Genomic DNA, 16,474 nt, shown 5'->3' with positions numbered 1-16,474 from the left:
GCTGTAATTTCATAATTCTTTCTTTTTTCTAAGAGTTTATATCATTTGTTCCCCACACCTTTCTCAAATAGTAAGAATAACAGGAATTAACTGTTCTAGATCATAAAGGAAGCACCTGAAGCACCAAAAGTGCTGCACTAAACCTTATTGATATATAGTAGAACTAATCTAACATGCACGTTTGCTGATAATTCCTTAAGGTTTTTGACATGTAACTTAATGCCACACATTTTTTAAAACACACATTTTTTTAAATATGAGGTATTGAGAATTTAAGTATCATCCCCCAATGTTTAGACAATGACTAAACGGAATCAGACTCAGAACTTTCTAACTTCAAAGTCTGAGGTCATTGAAGCTCTACTTTATTGTATACCTGCTCACCTGCTGGAACAATCAAGGAAGACTTCATGGAGAAAGCAGCCCTTGAAATGTATGTTGAAATATGTATATAAACAAGGAGTGACTACTCTCATACTACAAAATATGTTACTATATTAATCCATGTATAAATAAAAAGTGGTATATATGTTAACATACATAAGGAACACAACTGTTCACCACATGTTATAAGGAGCAGTGAAAATCATCTATGCAGTCATTCAGTGATCTCTGAAACATTTGCTCATTTTTAGAAATCCCTGGTAGTTTTCTGCTAGGACGGATTCACATGCCAACACCCAGACCTGTTCATACTCAGGGAGGTTGCCCAGGAGACATTTTGTGCTTAACTCCTTAAGACCGCTGCACCTAAAAAGTACCAACCGAATTTGCAGAGCCCAAAAGTACACTTTATTAAGGGAGACCAAGCTGCAATGAAGACGAAATATTCTCCTTCCTATACCCAAGCCCCCAGCACAGCAGATAAATCTGCCAATCATACTTCTGCCTTCTTTAAATATTTTTATTCCCCAGTATTTTTAATCACCTCCTGACCACTACCCTTTCCCCTAAAAATTCTCTGTAGATAAGAGAAGGGTTTATACACCATCATTGATCGCATATTCCCCTTTCTACCTTAGTATGGTCTTCAGGCACACAGGAAGATTGTTCACTTTGCTCAGAAAATAAAAACCAAAAAAATGGGTTATCAAAAACTATTCATCCCTTTAAAACTTTTTTTCTGTTTCATTTGGCCTTGTTATTTCCAAGATCACCTTGTTTGATGTTTAAATACTCAGTTAAACAAATACTCATTTTCATGGAAATTGAAGGAGACACATTCATTCCTTCAGGAATCATCACAGTTTCTTTAATTTTTTGCTCATTTGCTTAAGTCTGTCCTAGGAATTTTTCTCCCCATACTTCCCCATTTGATTACATATGCCATTTGCTGCCCTTGCTACACCCTCTTAAATTGGGAGTTTCATCATATTACCAAATGATCCTTCATTTTGGTGGAATTCCACTGAAAGTCAATGAATTATAACAAAAGTCACAGTCATTCAATACTCAGGGAAATCAGGCTTCTAAGACTGTGTAGTGCTACTTCCAAAGGACCAAGCTTTGACCAAGATAAGCCATGGTCCTATTTCATTATTTTAAAAGAAGACTACATTCCCAACCAAATAAAACATCATTTTGTCTGCTATGGAAGATAATTTAATGAAGAAAAATTTATTTTGCCATCTTTCAACTGTTTACAGTCATCCAAAGCCCCTTCCTCTCTCCATTTCCCTTCTCTTTTCTTCTACCTGACCACCTCTAATTTTCTGGTCTCAGAAACATTGTGTTAGGCCAGCTTTGGGCCAGAAGGCGTCCTTCAAATCCCTGAAACTGTTCTGGAATTTAAATTATTTCTCAAAATAGAAGAGTGCAGGAGTCTCTGCTGCAGCCTGAACTTTTAAGGTCTCTTCTTGAAGCAGCCTTAGGGATACTCTAGTTACTCATCACTGATTTGGTCCCAAAGATGATCATCCAGGGTACGACAAGTCAGCTATTCCCTTAAGACCACGATGTATCTCTGTGGAGTGGGCTGTAGCCACTGGAAGCTGATATTGAAACAAGAGTGTCTAGCTGGCTGAGGACCTCATAATAATAAATGCACTCATTAAGACAAACTATTTGAAATACCAGGTAGTCACAGCATGCTTGCCTGGGTGAGAGGCACACCAAAAGCGTCTCTCCTTAAGCCTCTCATTCCCAGCTTTCCTGCAAATCAAGAAAAGAGTTATTCATCTTTTCATTTAATTTTTTCAACAAATATTTATCACATAGCTACGGGTACAGACTGTAGGTGAAAATAGAGCCAAAGCTACCATATTCTTTGGAGCAATGGTAGAAATGCTATACCTGTGCACCTGGTGCATGGACCTCATTTGTCTCAAGGCTCCCGGGGCACAAAATAATGCAAATGAACAGGAGCCCAATGCTAGAAGCCCCAGTATCATCCATCTACCCAAAACCACCTTTCCTGTGAATTGTATTTCCTTTTTAAATATTTTTTATAGGGAATCAAAATTAAGATTGAGTTTCTATAAAGATAAGTTCATTGTATTTACAGTTACTACACTGTTTTTGCTAATATTACAAAAAATAGAAGTGTAGCTCATTGTCACTTTAACATATTAACAAAAGGGCCTAGAAATATAGATCAAAATTCTGTAGATAATATATTGTGATACACTTAGGGACCCAATCAAAACAATGGGAACAAATGAACTATTTAGTAGCAAAGAAAGAGGAGAGAAATTGGGCTTCTAATCATAATGTCAAAGTTGGGAAGGGAAGTTCACATACAGAAGGTTAAGGATTCAAAGAGTGAATGTAATTCTTTGATTTCTTCTTCATTCATCAGATGTTTATTAGCCCTGTATTCTACATTCCCCCACAACATTTTGAAGGTTTGCAAAGAGAAAAAGAGAGGATTCAAGTTTCTGAAGGACTCTTGTAATAGGACTCTCTTTTCAGACTCACTGAAAATTAAATTGGAAAACAGGCTCTCTGTCTTTGAATTGATATTTTTAAATCCACCAGAAAAATAGAACTTTTCCATCTGTGGTGGAAAGGGACCTAAAAATAAATATGTGTGTGTGTGTATACATATATATATATGTATACACACACACACACACACACACACACACACAAGCATATACCCACATTTGTTGCACATGTGTCTACCCTCTCAACTCTTCTCCCCCACCCTAACACACATCAATACAGTAATAAAGGGAGTGCAGTGAAAAGCTGTAAAATGAGATGCAGTAAAATCTTACTAATCTTGCTTAATTATAAGGTCAATATTTCTAGATTGGTGAACATTCAACTGCTAAAAATCGTTAAGGAAATTAAATCAGTTGTATTCCATTCAAGCATTTGCAACCACTATTGTGAAGTAATTACAAGGAGCTATCTTGCTAGTTATGAAAATGCATGTGGAAAGTATTTCTAATTGAGAACAGATATTTGTACCAACAAAGTGGGAAAAAAAGTACTTAAAATAGTTTGCGTTATCTGCCATAGGTGAAATATGAACCTTATAGTCTCATTTGAGTGAATAAAATGTATTCATTATAAACTTTAATACAGTGGAAACTAAGTAAGGTTTTCAGTGTCTTCCAAACTAGTTAAGAAATCAATAGTTTGAGATAGAGTCAGTAGCAAAAAAAGAAAATACTGAAGCAAAGTGAAAACATTTGAGAATGTACTGAAGATGCATAAAAATTTTCTTTACATAGGTAATCAATAATTAGTTGAAAGTATTAAATTATAGCTACCATAGTGTGTGACATATTTACTAAAATATCATAGAGTAACACATGCTAAGTAAGAGACATGGTAGTTATTTTTCCCCTTGTGATGTAATTCCAATTAGAGTTACATTTTCCCCCCATAGAACAGTAGAAAGCTTTAAAGAAAAGAAAGCATGGGCTGTGATAGAATTAGAATTAGACAGCCTAGTCAACTAGTTCATAAAATGATGAAAGAGGCTAGAATAATATCAACATTTCTTGTATAATCAATCACTGCAAATATGTCAGTGAGCATGAGGCCATCCGCTCCTGTCAATACAACCGAGCAGGCAATTTGGGTAAGGGAGGATGTACAATATAAACATGGCTATCAACACTTCTTTTTCTGTCTCAGAAGAATAAAATTCTGAGACAAGTTCCTGGAGCAAATGGAAATTTATCCAAATGAAAATCAAATGATAAATGCCAAGTGAATATTCTTTCTCTGGAATTCTTTCAGTTCTTCAATTGAACCAGCTGGAATGAATTTTCAAGTAGCATTCTGTTCAGCCTTTTGAAATGAAGGACTTTCCTGTTAATTGGAAAGCTATATTTCATCAAAGATGAAGACAGTGCTCTTGGCTTAGTCATTCTCTTTAAAAAAAAAAAAAAAAGACATTTGGTGGATATTTACCATAAACAGATTCCAGAACATTCATTTCCAGTATGAAAAACTGAACTGTGGGCCTACAGTTTCTTCACCTAACTAAAGGAAAATGGGGAAAATTCAAATATCAGTGTTATCCTAAGCTTGGCATGAAAACTCACTATTACTGTGCTCTCTCATGAGAATTTGTAAGGATGAAAAAAAGTTTTAATATTATTAACTTTCAAATTTAAGTATTAATAAAACTGAAGTTTCTAGTTTTCAAAGGTACATTAATCAGGTAAGTCAACAAATGTAAGCATTCTTTAGTATGTTTCTTTACTATGTATTTTGAGGGCTCAGAGAGCATGGTTGTCAAATCAGAAAGATTTAGAGAAAGAAAATAAAAGTTCACCAGGAAGAAATAATTTTGACTCAGATTTTCAAAACAACAAGCGCTGTAGGCAGTACTTTCAACATTAAATTGTTTCATTTAAAATTCAAACTGACACAAAACTAGGCAAACCAATTTATCAAAGAATGCAAAAAGTTTTAAAAAGGAATTAATTATAATGACATACTAAAGACATCATTTGTTCAGACTTCTTAAGGGAACCATTTGATAGATGGTCTGAATGACAACTGTATTCTGCTTTCAACTAATTTTATAGGGAAACCTATCTGTGATACTATTTACATATTTTAAATCTGGTAATAGGAATTTTCAAAGAGGCTATTTCACTGAGTTTTTAAAAAATACTTAAATTGTCAGAACAGACTTTTCTAAAGTATGATGTGAAAGAAATATTTGAAATAAAGATTCTGTCAACTCATACGTTTTCTATGTCTTGAGATATAACATGGTAATCTACAGCAACAGCCAGCACAGCCAAAGGAAGGCAGTGAGTAGGGAGACAAGGTAGGGTAGGAGTATTACAAAACAGAGAAACACATCAATTCCTTTTTGAGATAGTCATTAATACTTTGAAAAGACTAGTCTAAACTGAAAATTTGGGGGAGGACATTTGACATTGTTACTAGGCAGATTTCAATGGTTTTTGAAATAGGGGGGCCAGCCATATCACTGTCTGAATTTCTGAATATAAGCAAAATACACATAAATCTCCCTATTACAAGTTCATAAACACTATATAACACAATCAAAATATCACATGCAGAGTAATTTTTTTCTTAAGCAAGCACTAATATTCATGTCACAAACTAGTTGTGAATTTTATGGCAAAAGTAATGAACTAAATTTGACTAGATTTAATAGGTGAAATTTACCAACACACCCCTCGACAGCAACTGAAAACCAGAGTAAGTTTATATGCTTAGATATAAATAGATACAATTGTATGAGACCCAAGATCCAGTTCAAAACACTTTATACAAACATCAAAAAATTTTCAACATGTAAGTTAATGTGTGTGATTTAGTTTCTGAGAGTTTTGTACAATCTAACCTAAAGCAGTAGATAGAATTTCAAAGTCAAGAAATTTTTACACTGAAATTACTTTCAAATTTCAAATGAACTTTTAGTGAAAAAGTAGTTGATTCAAGAGAAATAAGTCCACTGCTAAATTTAAAATAGTAGTATAAATTGTAATGCCCTACTATGTTTTAAAATTATTGGAAAATAAAGGATATCCTTTACTTTTCCAATGAGTAAATTTTAAATATTGCAAACAGTAAAAAAATCTTTGGGTATTTTCTACACTTTGTACTTTTAACTGTTCTTTTAATACTGATTAGTTACAACAAGAAGACACCCTAGCGTGCAGTATCCAGTATCTGGTTTTTTTTGGACTTTAACTAATGTCCCTCTTGAATGCAAGGAGTCCTGGCTAGGGTTCTGGGCACCAGAAGCAATAAACTGGAATGGAATTATCTTGGGTGAAAGGGCTGTAGAAACTTCTGTCAGCACTTAGAGCTAAAATTCAGAATTTCAGATCCTGAATCTTCAATGAGTAATGAAATTATTTAAATGCCAGAGGAAAAGCATCGGGAAAGGCCAACTGGCAATAATCAGTTCATAAGGACAATATTTGATTTGGCAAAATAAAGTTCATTATGCTAAAGCAGATTACAAAATCACAGATTTTAACAAGTGATTATTGATATTGATGATGTTTGCTTTATAAAATACAACAATTTATAATAGGACTACATTCCAATCTGAGAAGGAGTTTTAAATTTAAATCCGTACAGTTTTTCTTTCTCTTTTTCATATTAAATAGAAGAAAATACAGAAATCTCTGGTAATTTTGTTAGTATTTCCAAAATGTAACAGTGGTAGTTTAAAGGTAAAATAAAGTATCTAAATTAAATATAAATGACACATAAATAATTTCCAAATTTCACGAATACTATGTCCTACCTCTTTATTATTGGAAGAGGATTGGAAATACCAAAAAATAGACTGTGGCAAGAAAACAGACAAGAATAGAAAATGCGGTAACTGAACGTCACTGACACAAAACGTCTACTTCAAAATGCCATCAGGTTCTGATAGGCAGCTTGCTGCTTAGAAAATTCACATTTCAAGAGGTTAAGTAAGTGTGTTCTAAACCTTAGTTTTTATTAAACCCCTCTACTATAATGTTAGTCCACACCCAAACACTTTCTCTGCCCCCTGCTCCTTTTTCTTTTAGTAGCTTAAATGTGAAATAAACCCAGGATGCCATGTCATCTTGTACTCTATCAAGATGCAATGTGCAGGCAGCAGAGTGCAGTGGTTAAGAGCCCTGACTTTCCGCATCTGTTAGATGAGGATTCTAATGGAGCTTATAGTAATGGTTCTCATATGCCTGGCACATTTAAATGTTGATTGCATTTCAGTTACCATTACTCTTACTATTTTCAAAAACAGACTGCCCAAGTCATCTTCATCTTGATGATTGCAACAGATTACTAATTGGAACTTTAAGGGGCAAAGAGAGGAGAAATATAAATTACCTGCCCAGGAAAAGGTTGGAAGAATGAGGAAGGTTTCCCTGAAGGAGTGACATGTGCACAGAGAATTAAACACCAAGTCTGTTAGAGCAAGGGATACTAAAGAATGCATTCTAGGTAAATGTATCAGATCTATGTGCTCAGTAACACTGTGGGTGTGGTAAGTGAAGTGCAGGGGTGACTAGGAAGAGAAATGTGAGGCCATCATCAAAGTGGATGACAAAATAAGCAGGGGTCAGTTGGCAGAGAACAGGACCCTGAGTGCCATGTTAAAAACTTGAGTTTATCCTCTTTCACCTCCTTAACTTTGCACTCAGCATCTTACAGTCAGGACAGTCTTGTTTTGGAATTCTCTGGAAAATGTAACATAGATTGATTGCATCTCCTACATTAGCCCTTCTCAATTGGTGGCAAAATGCTATTTCAATCTTAATGTATTTTAATAATCAGAGTTATCTTTGCAAATATGGGCTTTAGGTAATTTCCCAAACTAACAGCATTTAGTAAAATATGTAATGATATATCAAATGATTTTTTGGTGAATAATTAATTTGAAACATCTTGGAAATTAAAGAGAAATGCAACCGAATCAATTCAAGTATTAATTAGGGAGTAAATAATTCACAGAGCTTTAAATTTCAATATGGAGAAATTAAGTGTATGCTTATTTGCCAAAAAGAAAAAGAAAAACTGTCTATTCTTTCTTAATTTCACTATATTTCCTGTAAACTCCTAGGTTAAAATAACAGCAAGGAAAGACACATTTCTATTTTATTAAAATGAACAAAAAGGCCAAAGGTTTGAATGCGTTTCTCAAGTCAATTCTACTTGGTAATAATATAGCTAGAAGGAATTTGGCCTCGCTGACTTTCAGCTGTGTTCTTCACCACTGGGCCAGGCTGTCCTGTGTTTATATAGTCCACAGTTCAAAGGCCTTTAAATATGTATCTAAACAATAGATAATAATTGCTGAAGAAGTTACGGTGTAGTAATTTTCCCTCCTTTGCAAAATTTCTCCAGTGTTATCTTAACTAAAAGGACTATCCTCTATATATAAAAATCAGGTCAACTTAAATTTCAAAAATCACCAGATTAACCCCATTTTCACACCATGTGTGCTTTTGTGAAGGTATAAAGCTGTGGTTTTTCCTATAGAATTTCATTCCACATCCAGTAAAGGAAAAAGACCTAGTGATAAATTGTGTATTTTTATTGATATATTTGTTTAATTGGTTTGAGTTGTAGATTCAGTGATGGTTTAGTTTAGTTTCGTACCCAGTCTACAGTGTAGGACACATTTTTAGCTTTTTGAGAAAATTTTAAATTTAGTTTGTGATGTGGGGCAGCTTAAAGCTCAATGGCTCCCCTTAGTGGTGTCTTTCACAAAATTCACCAAGAGGCAGCTTTTGTAAAGAGAACAGGCAGGTATTTCCAAACATCCAGAAAATTGTGAGCTGAAACTCATAATTTCAGTAATTTCAATAAATATATTACATTTGTGATTCTAGGGAGTACAGCTGTTTTATTCATATCTCCGTTACAATTAAAATGGTAATTGAACATTTTTTATGGTTTTTATTTTCACTTGAAACTTAAATATGTAATACAAAACTTAGGAAAAACTAATTGAGTCTCATATCCTTTTGTTTTTGCTCTTTCTTACATGTTTATTCTCTATAGTTAGTATTTCTATTTGAACAAGTTTTAGAAAGACAATCTTCAGTGGATTTTCATTTTGTATGTGTCTATTCTAAATGTACCTAATCAGAAAACTTAAATATGAGTAGCAACCCTAAGTTTTAAAAATGTACCTCATTTCCATTGGGGAAAAAATACTAGAAATTAAATGAGAAACATGTGATGTGAAAATTTGAGAGTATATATTTAAAGATACTGGATCTTTTTGTTGATCTAGAACTTTAGCTCTTAACTGAAGCTGCCTATCAGAGTAAACTGAGGGTGAACTTGTTATTAACTACAAGTTCCTGCACCCATCATAAGAACTACTGAATCATAATCTCTAGGACGGTGCCTGGGAATCTGTATTTTTCAAAGTCATCTATGCTTGGAAACCTGGTCTGCAGAAGACCCTAGGAGGTGCTTGTATAAATGACTATATATTTTTGTATTAACAGGAAATAATTCCAGAATTTTTTAAATGCCTATCATATATTCAACCAGGTGATATTGGTTTGCAGTGAAATCTTAAATGATATGTGGCTATATGAGCTGCACAGAGATTTCAGTTACTACTATTAAAACATTAAAGTTAAAAGAATAAATACCAGTCACTACCTACACTTGCTCTGTGGGTTCTTATTACTTACAGAAGTGTTTCTGAAATAGGAAATAAGGTCAAATGTCAGAATATCCTATTGGCCTTTTCTAAACTAGTCACAGAAACATCCAAACTCTGCCCTACTCTCAGATTCTGGTACTTGCCCTTCTCCAGGTTTCAGTACCTTTCATCCTCAGGACAAACTCCCAACATGGCAATCAAGTCCAGTGTATCGTTCCAGCATCTCTGGGTAATCGCCTATATATAGACTCTGATCAAACCAAGGAAGTCCAGTCTACTTTCAGTTCCCTGGATTCACCGTGGCCTTGCATGCCTTCATGCCATTGACATGTTGTTCACTGCCTGACATGTCCTTTTTCCCTCATCACCCTGGCAAACACTCTGTCATTCTTTACCCAGCTCAGACATCACCCCAGCTGGGGAGTCTTTTTTGATCTCCATTGGCAGAGTCAATGCTTTCCTTCCTGTGCTGCCAAAAGGATCATGTACCTGCCCTTATATAAGCATTAGCACGTAACTATATTGTGTCTGTCTGTATCTCACTTCTATCCCCAAGTTTTAGCACATTTTTGGCACGAGGTAGAGGTTTAATTCATGTTTGCATCATGAGCTAATGACATTAGCTTTCATTTCTCCCTTGATTAATATGTGCCAGGCACTATGTTAAGTGCTTTATAAGCATCTTGTGTAATCCTCACAAACTTAAGCAAATAGTAATGATTATCCACATTTTTAATATCAGACAGTTAATCCTGAGAGATATCAACAACTTGCCAAAAGTCACACAACCTATTGGTAGCAGACCTAGAATATGACTGTGTTTTTCTGACTCTATAAACAAAAACTTTACACCATAGTGCTTCCCTCAAAAGGCTCAGGTTAAATTTGATTGGTAATAGCAATTTCTCTTGGATGGTTTCTATCCAAACACCACTCTCATAGTTAGAACATCAAGAAAAAATGGACTTTCTTTTAATCATGGGAATGCATGGGTAATCAGAGAATGACAAAATACAAACATATATGCTAGATTGTGATAATTGGAATGCTTAATTTGCAAAATTACTCCAAAAAAGTATAAAAATAACTACTGACCACATCAATGAAAAGTCATCAGCATAGAAAAAAAGTCCCCTTTAATGAAAACCTTACAAAATTTCCCAAGTTACACATGATTTTTAATGGACTAGAGCCACTCTTCTGCACTGCTATTTTATTTCTTGGACAAGGGGAAAATATATTATTTATGAAAAGGGGTAGTTAGCATTTCCAACTGCTAACACATGGCATGTAAAATATAATAATCCCATTTTTCTGTTGTGCAATAACCCTCTGTAGGGCAACAACAATGTACTTTACTAGAGCCTCCCCTTTCACTCACTGCCCAGACTAAACAGTTATTCCTTGGATAATAAAACTATAATGTTGAGTTTCAAGCTACTTCCAAAAATGTTTCTGCCTGTCTTAAGAAATAATCCTATCAGTTTGCTAATAAGCAGAAATGCACTCCAAATCGAGTACGTTGTCACGTGTAGCTAAAAAAAACAGATAAATCAATCTGTGACCAAGATCGAAGCAATATATTTCTTAATGTGTCCAAAACATTATAGTTGGGATCACAGCTATAAGATGTTGGACCGTCATCAAGAGAACAATGTCAAACACTGAACTTTTGGATGATTTCCACAAAAGTAACATTTTGTTTGGGGTCAGTAGTTTTCACGGACCTTTGGAATAATTTTCACTGACAATTTTTTTAGAGTTGAACTTGAACACCTCCAAAATGCTCCTCAAAATGGAAATCTTATGTAATCTAACCTTTGCAGCCATGTCCTTCTGAAAACCAAATGTGTACTGTGTAAGTCAGCATTTCTCTCTTTCAGTTTGTACAGCTTTATGAAATTAAATTATGCTACATATTCATGAAGGTAAATTTACTCTTCAATTTTGTCTGTTCAGTGACTAAGAAGAATGGAATTGGTGAATCAGTATACAACTAGCTCAACCCTAGGCCTTAGAGTTGATTCTGATATTTTTTTTTTCAGCTCTACATATCCAGAACAATTTGACTGAAATTTGCTTAGAGTGGTCTGAATATTCTCATTTTTGTTAACTGCTCTCCTATAGGTTTGGAACTTGGAAATATATTATGTTGAGCACAACAAGGAGAGTTTACAAAAAGGAACTGAAAGGTTTTGTAAATATAGTCTCAGACAAACCTGAGTATAAAGTCATTGTGCTGCGGCATAAAAGCATTAATCCAAGGAGACTGTGTTGGCCAACTATACATAAGCAGTATTAATAATATTGCTCCCTAGGATTCTGAAACCAAAGCTCAAGAAAAGGAAAGCCAAACCACAGAATTTAATATTTGCAGCTTATTTCAGGACGTGGAAATATTTTGGTTCTCGCATGCAAATAATTTCTCTAAAATTTTTTGTCCAAAGTGACTTTTTGTAGACAGAGACTAATTTAAAATTTTACGTGACTCAGTATGGGGCAATATGTATTATCAGAATTTGTCCCATATCAAGGAGTCGTCAGTTCCTAGTTTTCATTTACCATAATATTGATTTAAATCAGTGATTTTTCACTAGGGTATATGTGTTAATGGACGTTATTAAAACCATTCCCTCAGAAATTATTTTATGGTGTAGATTGTATACATAAAATGTTTACATGAAAATAAGTAATCTAGTAAATTCACTATTTAGACATAAATTAACCAATCCATCCAAGTTGGTGCAAAGCTCACACACTTTGATCGAAATACTCTCTTCCTATAAAAGTCTGAGTGGTTCTCCAATGACAACAGAATGAAATTCAATTCACCTTGACTCCAATCTACCTTTCAATATGTCTTCCCACATCAAAAACCTTTAAAGTCGTGGTGTTGCCACTTTTTAAAATACCTCATAGTGTGAATCTGAATTAAATCTATGCTTCAAACCCAATTCAAGGTCAGGGGCCTCCATATATTCCAGTATATATCCAATACACATCAACTCATTTGATTGATAGAGACACAAAGTCCCTGCTGTTGTAAGCTTATTTCATAGGCTTGTTGGTAACTTGTAGTCAAAATGCCCTCTGCATGTAGAGAAACTGCAATGGAAACTAATTTTAACATATAAGTATTTGTGTTAAAATACAGTTATCTTAGTATTCCTCATGAGCTATTATTTGCATATTTGTAACCAAATCAGTTCAGTTCTAACACATAGCATACATATATATCAGCAGATTGCAAATAGTTGACTGCTACTTAGAAAAACTTGATCACAAAGTAGTGCCTTAAATAAGAGCCAGATACCATATACACACTAATAAATATCTTTCCTACATGGCAAGAAATCTTCTCAAGACTTTGTATTAAATATCCATAAATATCTATCATGTAAAATAATTACCAAAGTTATAACAATATAACCCTCTAGAATTCAGAACTATAAAAATATATGAATTACTTCATTACAGTTTGTATGTGTTTCATGTTTACATCGCTTTGAAATATAGTACAGACTTAATAAGAAGCAGTTGAGTGAATCATTTAAATAGCAGATTTTTTTGGTATCTACAGGTATGGTATGCAACCTAATTGAACTAGAGAAATCTGATTCCTTTTTAAAAACTTAGAATGACCAAACAGAACATGATTGAATGTATTTTTTTAAAGGTGTATCCTTTCATTTCAGGAAAAAAAGGAAGGGAGAGAAAAAGGAAAAAAATTAATAAAGAAGAAAATAAGGACGCAATACCTGATAGCAAAGGTCTGGAACCTAGCAGAGAAACTCCAGAACAACAAGAAAACAAAGACAAACAGCAGCAGAAGAAGCGGAAGGTCCAAGATAAACAACAGAAATCGGTATCAGTCAGCACTGTACACTAGAGGGTCCCATGAGATTTTTATAGACTCATGATGCTGCTATCTCAACCAGATGCCCAGGACAGGTGCTCTAGCCATTAGGACCACAAATGGACAACGCATCAGCTACTGCTCAGTCTAAACAACATTCCGAATAGTTGCTATATTCTTCATACAAGCATAGTTAACAACAAAGAGCCAAAAGTTCAAAGAAGGGATGCTTTCAAATGGCTATCTTACATGCTTCTGTGCATTTTTAAGAGACAATAGATTTTGTACATAACTTTCAATAGGCAGGAAGATATAACAGCATAAGGATGACATCTGGAGAAGCAACATCATTTCCCTATAAAAAGGTTTTTTCAAGCTATCACTTTAAGAAGCAAAAGATAGTTTTGCAAATTCAAAGATGTAGTGTCCCTTCAAAACAAAGGAGAGATGTGGGGAGAGAAATGTCTTTCAAAGGACAGTGTTTTTTGTCCACAAGATCTAGAAAGTGCTCAGATGTTAGGGCCCGGCATTTGGAATCCTAGGAATTACCGCCACAGAAACAACTGTTTTAAGATTGGTTCTTTTGCCCTCATCCTGTCCTTCAGCAAGAAGCATGAGAGTTACATACACCAGATGGGATTGGAGAAAAGCAAAATGTGGAAGAAAGCATAGAGCTGGAGATAATTTTTGTGCTGTACAAAAACTGTGAAGGGTTGTGATTACCTGGAACAGGTCTCCAATCTATATCAGCACTGTGAGGTCCAGCCTCTACTACCTTGGGTTATATAAGTCTGTAAACATGTACCTGTAACTTACTTCCAGAAACAAAAGCATACTTATTAGAAGAAAACTTTAATGTCATAGAAAACAAAAACTAGAGCAAGGAGAAAATAACATGTTTGCAAAGCAAAGAGTTTTCTTTCTCAACTGAGGGAAAAACAATTTTGTTACCTGCTTAATGGTCCATCTGGAACTAAAAGGGATACTACTTTCTAATAAGGTGTATCTAGTAGGGGGGAAAGCCACCACAATAAATATATTTGTTGATAGTTTTTAAAATTATGTTCATTTTGCTTTATTGTTTGTTTTGTTGAAAAATGTTACTCTCACAGACTTATGAATTAGGGAAGAGGATTCTATATCCTATGTAATTCAAAACATCTTACATTTCTCAGTGTTGGCTTTTTGAATCCACCTTTATCTGAACAGATGGAGATTTAATAGGGTATTAGGAGATATTTATTCAACTTCTTTCTCACTTTAATCAACAAAATTATAGTTATAGACACATGACCCCCTTTCCCCAGATGATTTCACCACTACCCCTTCATTGTTTAGAATTCAGCATCTTTTATGTTCGTTTCTCCTGCATCTTGAACATTTGGCCTTTTCTTCTCCATATTTTCTCAGTCTGTGAATCTCTTTTGGGGATTGAAGTCACCCTAGCTGAAGGCAAGGCCTCACCAGTGTTTCACAGAAGACACAACCATCACAGGACAGGAGGAGACATCTCTGAGAATGGAGCACAGAATCTCATGACCTACCTTAACCTTCCTGTTGTAATGAAAGGATGCACAGCTGCTCTGTGCACTATACTTCCTACCCCTCTAGAGATCACTGCTTTCTCAAGAACTGACAATAATTCTGGCTTCTGCCTGCCTATCTCTAGTCACTCTCTACCAACTGTACAGCTCATGTGGACTGCTTGGCTTAATTTGTTTTTCACTTATTTTTCCTTTCCCAAGATACAAAATTTTGGAATGATATATTCCTATTTCTTTCCTTGTCCACATAAGATAAGTGTTTTGACTAACTAGATCTAGTCCTAATGTATAAAAACAAACAATTCTATCTTCAAATACAAATTATGTATTCAAGGAGCAGCAAATCTTTTCCTACAGAATTATATAGACTGGATGTTAAACAACTTTATTCCCATGCTCTAGAACTTTTGGATGGTTTCAACACTATCTTTGTCCTCAATCTTATCTAGTCAAGCATAAGTAGCCAGATTATTTTTCCATGTTTATCATTGTCTTCATTCTTTCAACAAGGAGTTACTGAGAAGATCTATGCCTGCATATGCAGCGTGGAAAAAAGGGTTAAATAAACCAGGACACAGCAACTGTGGCAAATGGCTATCATGTCTTCCTATGTGTCTTGACTTAAGATGTTTACCCTGTGGTCCTCCAGGTACTAGTACATAGTCTGAATCCTTGATGCAGCACTTAAATAAAAGTAGAATTACTACAAACAAAAGAGAAATGAAAACTAGCATTAATATTCATACACCAGGTGAAATATAAGTGAGGACAAAGAAGACATCAATTTTAACTGCAATTCTCAGTCCACCTGTAATAGATCTTAGGTACATGGAACATTATGATCTTCAAACTAGCACCTACTCAAGTTTGAGCAAAAACTCATGGTGAACTTCTGGTAAAGGTCCTGTACTAGTCACAAAAGGCATTAACTTGCTGCTCTGATTCTGTCTCTAAGATACCGTAAACTACTGATGGTAACAGACGGCTGGTACATTATACAGAGAGAATCAAGAGAGAATAGCAACATAAATCTAGGTCTGATTCACACTCCTGGTCTCCAAATTCTGCTTTATAACCAAGGGGAGGTCTCTGTCTTCTTTTGGCAGTTAGGTTCTGGGCCCAGGTGTTAGCCGTTGGCTAAACACTTAACTGCTCTGCAGGGTCCCCATATCTTATGTGCACCATGATAGTGGGCTGGAGATGATCACTAGCAGGGGAAGATATGACTTGTTCAGGGCAACGACCCTAATGAGTCCCCATTAGCAACAGTGTCCTTTGGGTTCCCCAACACGGCTTTTCCCCAGAGTAGAAATGTATAGGCTCTTAGAGCATACAGGTCAAACTCTGCTGCTCTGATGATAATGAATTAGAAGTTGTTCACATAATGGTCATTAAAATAGTGAAATGAGCAACATTGGTAAGGAAAAAAAGGAATATTTAAATATAGCTAATACCAGCAATAGGGACTGATCGCCATGAAGTGAGACAGCCAAGAAAGTA

The 16,474-nt window shown here is 34.9% G+C and overlaps 1 protein-coding gene across 2 annotated transcripts in view; it reads left to right on the top strand.

The window, feature by feature from the left end:
• RSPO3 (R-spondin 3) overlaps window positions 1-14,489 on the top strand; it is an 87,022-nt gene extending 72,533 nt beyond the window's left edge. For both annotated transcript variants that reach the window (XM_057489281.1, XM_036903879.2), the window contains one exon: window positions 13,270-14,489. In XM_057489281.1, the coding sequence (XP_057345264.1) occupies window positions 13,270-13,494 (225 nt within the window). In that variant the 3' untranslated portion in view covers window positions 13,495-14,489. The remainder of the gene's footprint in view (window positions 1-13,269) is intronic.
• The last annotated feature ends 1,985 nt before the right edge of the window (window positions 14,490-16,474 follow it).

The sequence above is a fragment of the Manis pentadactyla genome, chromosome 12 (assembly GCF_030020395.1).
Source record: "Manis pentadactyla isolate mManPen7 chromosome 12, mManPen7.hap1, whole genome shotgun sequence".
NCBI classification, from domain to species: domain Eukaryota; kingdom Metazoa; phylum Chordata; class Mammalia; order Pholidota; family Manidae; genus Manis; species Manis pentadactyla.
This window is presented reverse-complemented; position numbering and strand designations above follow the sequence as displayed.